The following is a 13,475-nucleotide window of genomic DNA, read 5'->3' on the forward strand; positions in this document are numbered from 1 at the left end:
ATATCTAGACAACATGGGCATGAATCTTTCTATTGAAAAATGCGCCACGTTTGAAATAAAAACAAAAGACAAAACGTGGCATATGAAAGATCCACAAATTAATATTAAGAACGTATCAATCCCATGCGCCAAATCAGAGCATGTGGTGGCATATTTAGGAGCTAGAATGACTTCGTGGAAGGGATTATTAAAAGGGGCAGACTCCCTGACAATTACCAAAACAGTAGCTAAGATCAGGAAAATGAAGTTAAAATTACCAGAAAATAGAATTAATTAAAGTGTATTTTTTGTCAAAATTTATTCACGGTCTAGTAGCCAGTCCGCCGCCAATACGAAAGTTAGAGCATATAGACAAAGAAGTGAGACAGAAAATAAAACAAATTCTGCACTTGCACCCTTCAACAACAGACGGAATATTATACGCGGCAAAAAGTTACGGAGGGTTAGGTATTCTGCGAATGGAAAATATTGTAAAGCAGGCCACCATCAGAAGCGGGATCAGAATGCTAGAGTCAGCTGACGTAGCATTAAACGAAACCATGATAGAACTAGATGGCAGGTATGTAGGTTACACGTCTTCAATAGGGATGAGATGGCCGGCCACAATGCAAAAAGTAGAAAATGCGCGAATACGGCTATGAAAAGACGAAACGGACAAATGGCGCCAGCTAAAATTATAAGGACAAGAAGCAGCAGACTTTCAAAAAGATAAAATAGGAATTGCCTGGTTATATAATCCTGCAATGCTAAAACCATCTAAATTCTTAGATGCATTAAAAATGAGGACAAATACATGTGTAACATGAATAGCATTAAGACGAGCAAATAATCAAATAAATACGCAATGTAGAAGATGCAAAACGGAACAAGAAACCTTAGAACAAGTATTGGGGATCTGCATACATACAAAACCGCAGAGAATACAAAAGCACGATAAAATAAAAAACTGTTTAGCAGATAAGCTATCCACGAAATGCACAGTATTGTTGGAGCAATCGGTAAGCGTAGGGAAAGAGATGAAAAAGCCAGATCCGGTAATTAAAGACCAGGAAGGGATTACAGTAATAGATGTATCAGTAAGATATGAAGATCGAGACAATATCAAAAACGCTTTTTGAGATAAGGAGAGCAAGTATAAAGAAACAGCAGAGCTCCTGAAAAACAAGCTGGGCAGCAAGTGTGCAAAAATCCTGCCAATAGTGGTAGGAAATCGTGGAGCAATGCCAAGGCAAACAAAAGAAAATCTAAAACAATTGAAATTTACTAGTCAGAACATTATAACAATGTCAATGATAGCATTAAGATCTTCTATAGAAATAATAAATAAATTTGTGAACTATGATAGAACAAGTTAAAATTTTGTACAGATAAAACACAAAGCAAAATAAAATAAAAAACAAAGTCTATCAAAGTCTGCATGGAATAAAAATAATAAAATTAATTGTTCATATACATTTGGGATCTCACAGGTTCGCGGGTTAGGAAGCGCGCAGGGAACACAATGAAATACCCAAAAAATAAAAATAATCAAATGTAATTTCAAACTCAATATAAAAAAATTATAAGAAAATTACAAAGTAATAAAGAACGGTAAGATTCGATATAAAACTAGTCGCGTGCGCGAGGTACGAATTCTGGTGCTAGACTGACGCTCCGACGCGTCGCTAGCAGAGAAGTACGAAGGAAGTTCCTTTGTGGCTTATCAGCCCTTTGTCTTTAAGACGGGACTTCCCGGTGCATCATCCAGGAGATGATGCAACGCTGCGTCAGCGGAAGCTGACGAAAGAGCGTTGCCAAGTCGGGCTGTTGCTAGACAAGGAAGACAATGGTAAAGATAGTGTGCGGCACTAACAATTGCTTGCGACGACGGCCGATCGCAGGTGATACCGGTCCCGTCATCTGCCGGGGTGCAGGCAAATCTGCACCCACATACAATTGTTGCACCGCAGCCGGTGCACGGGGTCCGTCCTTCGGAGTCCGCGGGAAAGGGCGATAATAATTTTAAGTTTAAATATGTAATTGTTTTAATTAAGTTGTTACAGTTCTTTCAATCTTTCTGTCTTCCTTCTCGCTACCTTCGATGCGCGTTCCGGCGTTTTCACGCAATCTCGGCTCCGCGAGGTCTCTCTTTTCACTGCACGCGACCGAACTCGTATTACCAGGCGGTATCGTTTACTTCCCGACACGGGTCCTTCCTCTTTGCTTTAGACTTGACTGCCCGCCAGTGACGATCCGCGAGTATTTAATAATGACGTTGGGCCTTGACGTCATCAGGTTGCAATGCTAAAACTCGGTTGTTCGGTGAATTCAACCTCAGCAGTTTCGGTAATAAGTTCTCGCAACTGTTTTTTTTTTGTTTATTATTACTTAATTACTCAAGGTAAATTGCTGATACAGCATCATCCGACATTATTCTGTTGCGAGATCTTATGCCGAAATGCTTTACCTAACCTTATGTGTTGTAATTAAGTTCGGGTTACAACACAATAAATAATTGTTGAGCCTAACGAGAAGGCTAATCCTCGAAAGAAATAGCAAAAGCTAATAAAATAATAAAAAGCGACAAAACAAACGCATGTTGACTAGGTTATAAGTGTTAAGTTTTAAACCTAACAGGGAGGGCAAACCCTTTTTTTTTTTTTTTTTTTTTTAACGTGTGGAAAATCCCTTTTATGGATACCCCCGAGGGAGGGGGTTATGTCGGACTCGGGAAGATGCCAAGAGTTTGACAAATCCACCTACACGACTAACAATCACACGTCGGTCTCTCAGCAGCAAATGAATACAGAACGGGAAGTGACTCACACTTCAAATACCGCTTTATACCCACTGCAAAATAATGTATATCAGACCCGAATGAATAAATACTTTCCTTGTGTAAGATTTTTCGGATACTTCTGTCTTCTAGATTTCATCATTCCTCCACAGATCTCCCTTCCAGATCTATATATATGAAGGTGAAATAACGCAGTTAGTAGTGTGCCGCGATCCCTGAGAGGGATCCTCACCCAAATGGGAGCTATTGGGTAACCCTCAGGGCCACGGCAGACCACTAAATTGTTGCAGCCTTGTGTTTGGAACTGTGTTTTGTTGCTGCCGTATTGCAACACCTATACGATAATGAATTATATAATATTATTTCTGTAGGTCGCTTTGTCACGGGTGACGTCCGTGTGTCCGTAGAGATTGGACCCACGCCCGTCTACCGCCCCAAAATTGGCCATGATTTTTCTTATTCCTGATATTTAGTCCTTACGAAGATGGGCTGGTGGCCTACGTTTTCTGCGTAATCCTGTTGTAAGTCTTTGTTTGCGCTTGTTTTCCTCCTTTACAGACATAATCTCTTTGCAGTAATCCGTAAACGCTTTTTTGCGCGATGGATCCTGGAGCGCAGCAGCTATGATTAAAGGTAAGTCTAAAACATTCCCGAAATTCCAAAATAAACTTGTTCTCTATGCTGCAAATGCAGGGCAATATCGCAGTGTATGTTCAGCGTTATCCCGGGCTGCCCCGCATTCCCAGCATTTAGGCGTAATTTCTTTACCAATGCGGCATAAGAACTTTCCGAATACCCCGTGTTCGGTCATTATTTGCACTGTCCTATAGTCTAGTCTTCCATTTAAATCTAATTCCTCTAACCAATCTTTCATATTAGGGTATATTGCATTAATTACTCTTTGCCCATATTTTCCATGTGACGCAGAGCCTAATTTTTCTATCCATTGGTCTCTTATATTTTAAGTTTCTTCCCTTTTGATTTTAGCAGCAATTTCAGGTGTATATTCCATTTCTCTTTTATATATAGCTTGTTTTGTTCTATATCTTCTGGTCAGTGAAATTGCTTCAATGGTTATAGGAGAAAGGCCTGACATAACGCATGCAGCATTTGTAGTCGTGGTGCGATATAGTCTGCCGACTCTTATTGCTAGTCTTCTCTCAAAGTTTTGCACATTTTGTTTTGCCTTGTAATTGTTTAATAGAGCCTCCGCCCAGATCGGCGCTCCATACAAGACTATGCTCTTTACTGCTGTTTTGATCCGTTTCGACGTACTGCGGTCTTATATTTTTGGACTGTGGGACCGTTATATTACTTTGTCTTTTTTGTTCTAGTCTTTCCTGCGGTTTTTTATTTCCTTCCTGTGTAGTCGCAGTTGGTTCTGTGTCTTCTCTCCTTTTCTTGCTGGCCGGCGATTGCGGTGAAACGCTAGCCAGGGTGTTACGTAATTGCGTTACTTCCTCCTGCAGGGCACGAATCATGTTCTTGGCCTGTTGTAGTTCCTGTACTAAGTTTGTTGACTCAGCTCCTTGAATTAAACCATCAGTCGTTAGACGAGTAAGTAGCATTGTCACGCTAGCTCTTGTTCTACATGCTCTTAGGGCTTTAGCGTACTCTCCCTTTAGTCTTTTGGATACCCCAGAGACTCTTAGAACTTTAACCATGTCGCTAAGAACACAACATGCTAAATCTCTTGACGGTGCACTGCGACACTCGTCAAGGTAATCCTCTTTAAGTCTTTCTGCCCGTTGTTGCGTTCTTACCGGGAGCGGGACACTTACGTCTAAAACACTCTGTTCTTTCTGATCCAATGCTGCGATTTTTTCAGCGGGAGACATTCCATCTGTGGTAATTCTTTTACGTGGAACATATGCTTTCTTTCGTTTTCCCATAGGGGTGTGTTCTTTATTACCGGAATAAAGATCAGAATGCGTTTCTCCACCAGTTCCTCCTGATAGGTATGATGCCGGTGACAGACTCCTCGCAGATGATGGTTTAAGCGTATCACCGTGAATTTGAATGTAGGTAAGGGAAGTCGGCAAATTGGATCCGTAACTTCGGAATAAGGATTGGCTCTGAGGAGCGGGGCGTGTCGGGCTTGGTCAGGAAGCGGGTCTGGCTGACGTGCCGGGCCTGGGCGAGGTGAACTATCGGCGTTCTCGCGCCGGTTCAGGGATCCGAGCTCGGTCCCGTGCCTTGGCCTCCCGCGGATCTTCCTTGCTGCGAGGCTTTCGTGGCGGCGCGAGCCGTCGTGGTCGTCCTCTTCGGCCGCCATTCAACGCTCAGCTCAGAACTGGCACGGACTAGGGGAATCCGACTGTCTAATTAAAACAAAGCATTGCGATGGCCCTCGCGGGTGCTGACGCAATGTGATTTCTGCCCAGTGCTCTGAATGTCAACGTGAAGAAATTCAAGCAAGCGCGGGTAAACGGCGGGAGTAACTATGACTCTCTTAAGGAACTATATACATATATACATATAATATCTCTTTTATTATATTAATTTAGTGTAATAAAACATGAATTGTTTCTCTGTAAATAACAAAGGTATTTTATTATTTTAATTAAAATACATTAAGAGCTTGATCTAATTAGTAATCCCTACCTGTAAATAACAAAGAAACAACATTCAATGTTATTATTCACAAATTTGTCTCTGGATTACTCTTATAAGTTTTCCTCACGTTTTGATTAGTATAAAGTGCTTTATCACGCTGATCGCCACATCAATCATTCACTCAGTCATTCATACGGAGATCTGGCTTATCGATCTCATAGCGCGCGTAATTTAATTAACTCTATAAGGATAGATCCTTACATCTCCCCCCCCCAGGGTGAGATTTTTGGCTCCGAATTTGGTACAAAAATCTGTTGCAAGCTATTTGACTCTATACAATGAATTTCATTCGTTGTAGGCGATGTTTCAGTTGAAGTGCTTGGTGTTGGGGTGAGCTTCGAGACGTGGAACAGATTTGACTCTGATTTTTTGTATCCTGTGTCTATTTCGTACATTGAGTTTGATACTTTTTTTAAAATTCTAAATGGTCCTATTCTTAGTTCATCTAATTTTTTTCGGTTCAGCCTATTACCGTTTTCAACATATACTAAGTCTCCAGCTTTGAAGTCATATATCTTTTTATTTTTATCGTATAACAACTTATTATAATTATGGTATTTTATACTGTTTTTGAGAGCAATAGCCCTATCTTTTTCTAGATTATTATTACTTTGAGTATTTTTTTTCAATTCTTTTGGTAATGCTGATGTATCTTCACCATATAACAAATGATTTGGACTGAACTTTGTTACTGTGTGTTCAGTTTCGTTATATTTATTCACACAATTATGTGCAATGGTCGTCCAAGCGCATTTATTTTTTTTTTCATTTATTGCACATCTTATTTTATTTACTAGAGTTTGGTTGAGCCTTTCATTCAGGCCATTTGAAAATGGTGCATTGACTCCTGTAAAGACCATTGTAATGTTCTTGTTTTCTAGGAAGTCTTTGAAATCTTTGGAATTTATGCCTGGGTATTGATCTGTTAAGAGTACCTGAATGTTATGATCTTTCAATGCGGTTTCTGTAAGTTTAATAAAATCATTTGTATTTTGAGTTTTTGATGTTAATATATAGACAAATCTTGTAAAATGATCAACTAGTAGATGTAAGTATTTTTTTGTGGACCGTGAACCTCCGAGACCACCTATTGTGTCTATTGAAACTATCTCAAACGGAGCTTTAGCAGGGCCAAGATGTGACATCAAGCCGATTATCTGTTGTCCTCTTGATTTATTTTTTATACAAATTTCACAACTTTTGCAGGTGTTTTTGATGTGTTCTTTTATATTCGCAGCCGTATAGTAAGGCAATATTTTTTTTGCATTTGGTTTATTCCAATATGACAAAATTCTTTGTGCGTATCTTCCAATAGTCTTTTGCAAAAATTCTCTGATAAAACAATTTTGTTCTTGTTTTTTGTTTTTTTGTAATATACTTGATTTTTGAGAATTAATTTATCTCTATCATGATGAATACTCTGATTATTTTCTTGATCTTTAAAGATATCTTCTAATTTTATAAAGTTTAAATACTTTATTTTATCTTCTTCCTCTTCTTCGGGTCCTAATACGGGATTTCTGCTCAAGCAGTCTGCCTCTAGATTATCTTTACCTGGGTGGTATCTTATTTCAAAATCGAACTGTGAAAGATAATAAGTGAGATCACCTAATTCTTCATCTGTTCTACTTTTTATGTTCATATTTTCCAATGGTTTATGATCTGAAAATACCATGAAGCGTTTACCTATGAGCCAGTGTTGCCAGTATTTTACCGATTCTTTTATAGCTATACATTCTAAATAAATTGCTTTTTTTCTTTTTTGCGATTCACTTAGTTTTCTCGAAAAATATGCCACTGGTTTTTCTGTTTTTGAAACTTCATTTAATTGCGGCTGTTTTAGTACAGCGCCTATGCCTTCTATACTTGCATCTGTATAGATGTGTATTGGTAGATCTGGATCAAAGATTGCTAAAGCTGGTTGTGTGCATAGGAAGTTTTTCATATATTCAAAGGCTTCTTGGCATTTTTCAGACCAAATGAATTATTGCCCTTTTCGTAGTAAATTGTGCAGTGGTTCCAACAATAGTGAAATCTTAGGTACATATTCGTTATAAAAATTAATCTTACCTAAAAACTGTCTCACGTTTTTTTGATTTTTTGGGACTGGAAAATTCTTTATTGAGATTAGATTATCTTTCATTGGAGAGATTGAGTTGTATTTTATTATATGACCTAAATACTGTACGGAGTCTAATGCGAATGTGCACTTTGAAAGTTTTAGTCTGAATCCTTCTTGCATAATTGCATCTAATAATTTTGACAGATGATCTATATGCTCTTCGAAATTTTTTGAAAATATTAGTATGTCATCTATATACTTGACTGTGAAATCTGATAAATTATGTTTTCTGATAATATTGCTTAAGATCCTTTGGAAAATTGCTGGTGATGTTTTGAGTCCAAATGGTAGGCAGGTCCATTGATAGTGGCCATTTTGAGTTACAAAGCCTGTTATTCTTCTATCTTGAATTCGTAGAGGTATAGTCCAAAATGCCGAATTTATATCAAGTTTTGAGAATATTTTACAATTTCTTGCCTTTATTACCAGGTCCTTTATTAGCGGAAAAGGCTGTGCTTGTGGAACTATGATTTTATTTAAATCTCTGAAATCTATGCACAATCTTGATTTCCTGTTTTCATCTTTTTTGTAAGCTAACGTTACTGGAGCAGCAAAAGGACTGTATGATTCTTCTATTATATTTCTTTTCAGTAATTCTGAAATTTGGTATTCTATCTCTTTCTGATCCTCAATTGAGCATCTATATAGTCTTTTGCTGCAGTACTTATCTATTATGAGGTCTATTCTAGCTTCATAATCTTTTACCATACCTATATCATATTTATCTTTTGCAAATATATTCCTATATTTGTCTAATAAATTCATTATTGTTTCTTCTTCTTGATTATTCAAGTGACTGGTTATTGCATTGAAATTTTCTGTATCAACATTTTCATTGAAATTTATTTCAAATTCTTTCATTTCTGTTGGATCAGAATTTTTTTGTTCTATTTCGAGCTTTTCATTTTGACTCAATTTGAACTTTTTTATGCAATCTAATCCTATTAGGAAGTCATGCTTGAAATTATTATTATTAATTATAAATACATTTATATATTTTTCTATATTCATTATTTTCGCTTTTACCTTGATCAGGCCATCTGTTGTATACGCACCATTAATTGTTCTCAAGTTAATTTTTCGTACAATATCTTTTTTTGATTTTAAATATATAAGTTTGGAGTTTATTAAAGAGATATTTGATCCTGAATCATAAACACCAGATATTTCTAAAATATCATTTAGTTTGACCTTGAGTTCAATTAATGGTGGACAGCTTAGTTTTTTGGATCCTCTTCACTTGAATCTACTCCTAGCAACAAATTATTAACTTGATTAGTTTTGTTACCTCTGGTTTCCTGATTTTTGAACCAGCATTCAGACTCCGGATGATAGCGTACTCCTTTTTTATTTTCTTTACAGAATGTGCATAGTGTCTTTTGGCTTTTCACATCGATACCTGGTTTCGGTTTCTGCTTTATTTCAAAAGGTTTTTTATTGGCCAGGTGTTCCAATTTTCCAATTTCATTGTGAAGATCTTCGGTTTTGTCTAGTTTTTCTCTATCAATTTTGTCAGAAATATAGCTTGGCAAACCGGTGGCGATGAGGTCTATCAATGTACCATTATTAATAGTACTTCTTACTTGTAATAATAGTTTTTCTTTTTTTATAGAGTATTCGATGAGCGATCCAGTTTGATATTTAAATTGCATTGCATACCTTATTGGAGTCCAGCCTTTACTGGCGAATGTGTTGCAAAAATTGTCCCTCCAATCTTTCCATTCTGCTTCTATTGTGAGCTTTAAAAGTGTGCAACTATACCAATCTAAAGCACTTTTTCCCATAAATGATTTTAGAATTTCAATTTTTTTGTCGTTTGTGGTAATGTTGAATCTGTCACATTCTTTTTCAAAATTGGATATCCATTGGGTCACATTAGAGTTTTTACCATCAAATTTATCTATAGTAAATTCCTTGGCTATTTTCCCAATATTTATTTGTTGTTCGTTCTTTTCTTGAGATTTTTCGAGTAATTTTTCGAAAATTGTTATCAGTGATTGTTCACTAGCTCCAGAGGTTACGTTAATTTCTGAATCTTCTTCTAAGTATTCATTATTGAATTGTAAATTTCCTTCTTTATCAAAATAAATTTTTTTTAATTCATCACTTAAAGTAATCCAGACTTTTCTAGTTTGGCCTCTCTTCAAGTTTGCATTTTTTATTTTAATAAAAACACTTGTCTGAGCAAGTGCCTTATGATGATTTGCATTCATGCTGTCGTGCGGTAATACGTAGGTTAGATTATCTGTTGTGCTAATTTTAGTTATGCACAATATATTAGATTTTGTATCTTGGGATGCAAGCATCTTAAAGTGGAATTGAAGCTTGTCCATTGTGATATACAACGAGAATGTTGTTTTATAATATCTCTTTTATTATATTAATTTAGTGTAATAAAACATGAATTGTTTCTCTGTAAATAACAAAGGTATTTTATTATTTTAATTAAAATACATTAAGAGCTTGATCTAATTAGTAATCCCTACCTGTAAATAACAAAGAAACAACATTCAATGTTATTATTCACAAATTTGTCTCTGGATTACTCTTATAAGTTTTCCTCACGTTTTGATTAGTATAAAGTGCTTTATCACGCTGATCGCCACATCAATCATTCACTCAGTCATTCATACGGAGATCTGGCTTATCGATCTCATAGCGCGCGTAATTTAATTAACTCTATAAGGATAGATCCTTACATACATATTTACAAAGGCTCGAAAATCTGGCAACAAGAGAGTTATAGTTGGGGTACGATGCGCAATACATAGCCTCTCGTGCTCAAGTGGAACGTCTGCTTCCTCGTGGCACTCCTGGTAACACTGCGTAAGCAGTGGCGAAACGACGTCTTCGCGGAACAAGGGTCCTTGGGGTTGCCAGCCCCTCCGACTCTACTTAGTTGGCCCAAACAAAACAAAACCTGCCTCGGATGAAGATGATGGGCCCTCTGGTTCATCAGCCCCAACTAACTTGCCTACTCGCCCCCAGGATGTAACCTATCAATGCGAGTTTCCGGGCTGTGTAAAATTCTTTGCCACAAACAGAGGCAGAGGTGTGCATGAACAAAAAGCACACAAACAATGGTATGATGCACGTCTAAGACCAGCAGGCGAAAAAGCGAGATGGTCTCGCGAAGAAGCTGCACTCTTGGCACGGAAAGAGGCTCAGCTGATAATAGAAAAGAACCCTAGGTTCATGAATCAGGATTTAGCGGAAATATTTCCGCAACGTACACTAGAATCGATTAAGGCTCGAAGAAAAAGGCCGGATCACAGGGCGATGGTAGAAGCTCTATTAGAAGAGCTAGAGGAAATGTCGGAGCAGGAAGAGGTTGAGCAAGAGATTATGGAAGACCCTGACACAATCCTGGAATTTCTGGAAGCACTTCTAAAACCAGAAATCCGATCATTTAAAGCGAACATATTGCACGGAATAATAGCAACGGCACGAAAAGAAGGCAAAGAATCGACGTTGCAAAAGCTCACACTGTACATCAAGGAGACTCTCCCAGCTACATCGAACAAAGTTTACGCAAAACACAAACAGAAAGCGGGTCCATCCACAGCTAGTAAGCGAAAACTAAGACGATACGAATATGCCGTTACACAAAACCTTTGGCGAAGAGATAGGAATAGATGTATTTCGCAAATACTAGACGATATGGGTGAGACAAGAGAACCCTCTAGAGAAATTATGGAGCCATATTGGAGAGAAGTGTTTACAAGCAATTCAGATGTAAAACCTAATGTCGAATCAAAAAACATACTCTTCGATTTATGGAGGCCAATTAAAGAAGAAGAACTAAAAATTATCCGCATTTCACGTTCTTCAGCACCAGGCCCTGATGGTATCTCAGCACGCCTATTTAAGTCCATACCGGCACAAATTTTAGTCAGATTGTACAATTTGCTTATGTGGTGCGAAAAATGGGCAGAAGAACGACTACTGTCAAGAACAGTTTTTATACCGAAAAAGAAAAACGCACAAGATCCTGGCGACTTTAGGCCCATAACAATTCCATCAATATTAGTGAGAGGGCTACATAAAATACTGGCTCACAGAATAGCAACAACAATTAAAATAGACGAGAGACAAAGGGCCTTTAGACCCACAGACGGCTGCGCCGACAATATATTTTTATTAGACACAGTGCTACGATATCACAGAAGCACAATTAAATCGGTGTATATTGCATCGATTTACGTGGGCAAAGCGTTTGACTCGATCTCGCACCCAGCTATTGAAGCTATCTTAGAAAGTGTTGGAATACCGCCACCAATGTTGCACTATCTGCGAAATATATACGAAAGCGCATTTACACGCATAGAAGGTAATGGTTGGAAATCCGCACCAATCCATCCAAAAAGAGGGGTCAAACAAGGTAATCCACTATCACCTATAATTTTTAACATTATGACCCATCTAATGCTAAAGAAGCTGCCCACAGAAGTTGGTATCAGTCTTGGTGGAGAGACAATAAACGCAGCAGCATTTGCAGACGACCTTCTCTTATTCGCAGCGACTCCAATGGGTCTACAACAGATAATAGATTTGGTAAATGATTTTCTAGCAAGCTGTGGAATGAAGATCAGCTCAAAAAAGAGTATGACGGTGGCCATAAGAGCCTCACCTCACGAAAAGAAGACAGCAGTAGACACGAAAATCACATTTAAATGTGGAAGACAACTACTACCACACCTAAGTAGAGAAGAACGTTGGAGGTATCTTGGGATTATATTCTCACCAGAAGGCAGGGCAGAGTATAAGCCTGCAGAAGTAATAGAGCCACTATTAAAAGCTCTACGAAAAGCACCATTAAAGCCTCAACAATGGCTTTATGCCCTAAGAACAACTGTAATCCCAAAGTTATGTTATAGATTGGCACTGGGAGCGGTCACAATAGGATCGTTAAACAAGACCGATAACATCATAAGAGCAGCAGTTAGAAACTGGATGGCGCTTTCAAACGACACGCCAAAAGCATATTTTTATGCAACAATCAAAGATGGCGGATTAGGAATTCTCTCAGTAAGATGGATAGCTCCGTTTCAAAGAAGAGGACGCATTATAGCAGCCCTAAGAACACACGAAAAGCGTAATATGAATGAGCACGCACAAAAAGAACTGGAACGCTGTATAAAAAGACTTACCGATGAAGGCAAAATACACACAAATAACGACATGATAGCGAATAGATGAGCACAGCTGCTCTACAAGGCGGTAGATGGTACAGGTTTAAAATTATCGTATAAAGTACCGCACCAACATGCATGGATCGCAGACGGAAGTCGATTACTCTCGGGTAAAGACTTTATAAATTGCAACAAAATGCGAATCGGAGCACTACCCACGAAGTCAAGATGCGGTAGAGGAAGAACAACAGACAGAAGATGTAGAGCAAGCTGTCCAGCTCAGGAGACACTGAACCATATTCTCCAAGTATGTCACCGAACGCATGCAGCCCGTATTAATAGACATAATGCAATAACAGCATACATAGAACGTAAAATGCCTAGAAACGGATACCAAATACTGAGAGAGCCAAAACTACAAACAACCATTGGACTAAGAAAACCAGACCTTATTGGAATTCTAGGAAGGACAGCACTAGTCATCGATGCACAGATTGTCAGCGAACAGACAGACCTCAATCAAGCACACGTTCGAAAAGTCAATTACTACGAAGAACAGGCAGTGACGGACGCAATAAAAGAAAAATACAACGTACAGAATATCAGGACTACCCCGATAACTCTGTCATGGAAAGGCGTATGGAGCGAAAAAGCAGCAAAGAACCTACGGCAACTTGGCCTAATTACGACAAAGGACCTAAAGATAGTATCAACCAGAGTACTTGTTGGAGATCTTGCAGCCTACCGGACATTCAATACCACAACAGCGGTAAACTTCAGAACAGGAATAGGATAACATCCACGCAGTCCTCCCTCAACCCACAACGGT

At 38.2% G+C, this 13,475-nt stretch overlaps 1 protein-coding gene across 1 annotated transcript; it reads right to left on the bottom strand.

Moving 5' to 3' along the window:
• Window positions 1-8,552: 8,552 nt before the first annotated feature.
• Window positions 8,553-10,218, bottom strand: LOC139110581 (uncharacterized). The gene is made up of 2 exons (XM_070670412.1): window positions 10,001-10,218; window positions 8,553-9,927 (listed from the first exon to the last, which is right to left on the bottom strand). Exon 2 carries the CDS (start codon window positions 9,845-9,847, stop codon window positions 8,732-8,734), a length of 1,116 nt encoding a protein of 371 aa, XP_070526513.1. The 5' UTR covers window positions 9,848-9,927; window positions 10,001-10,218; the 3' UTR covers window positions 8,553-8,731.
• Between the last annotated feature and the right edge of the window lie 3,257 nt (window positions 10,219-13,475).

This window comes from Cardiocondyla obscurior, linkage group LG21, assembly GCF_019399895.1.
Source record: "Cardiocondyla obscurior isolate alpha-2009 linkage group LG21, Cobs3.1, whole genome shotgun sequence".
Classification (NCBI taxonomy): domain Eukaryota; kingdom Metazoa; phylum Arthropoda; class Insecta; order Hymenoptera; family Formicidae; genus Cardiocondyla; species Cardiocondyla obscurior.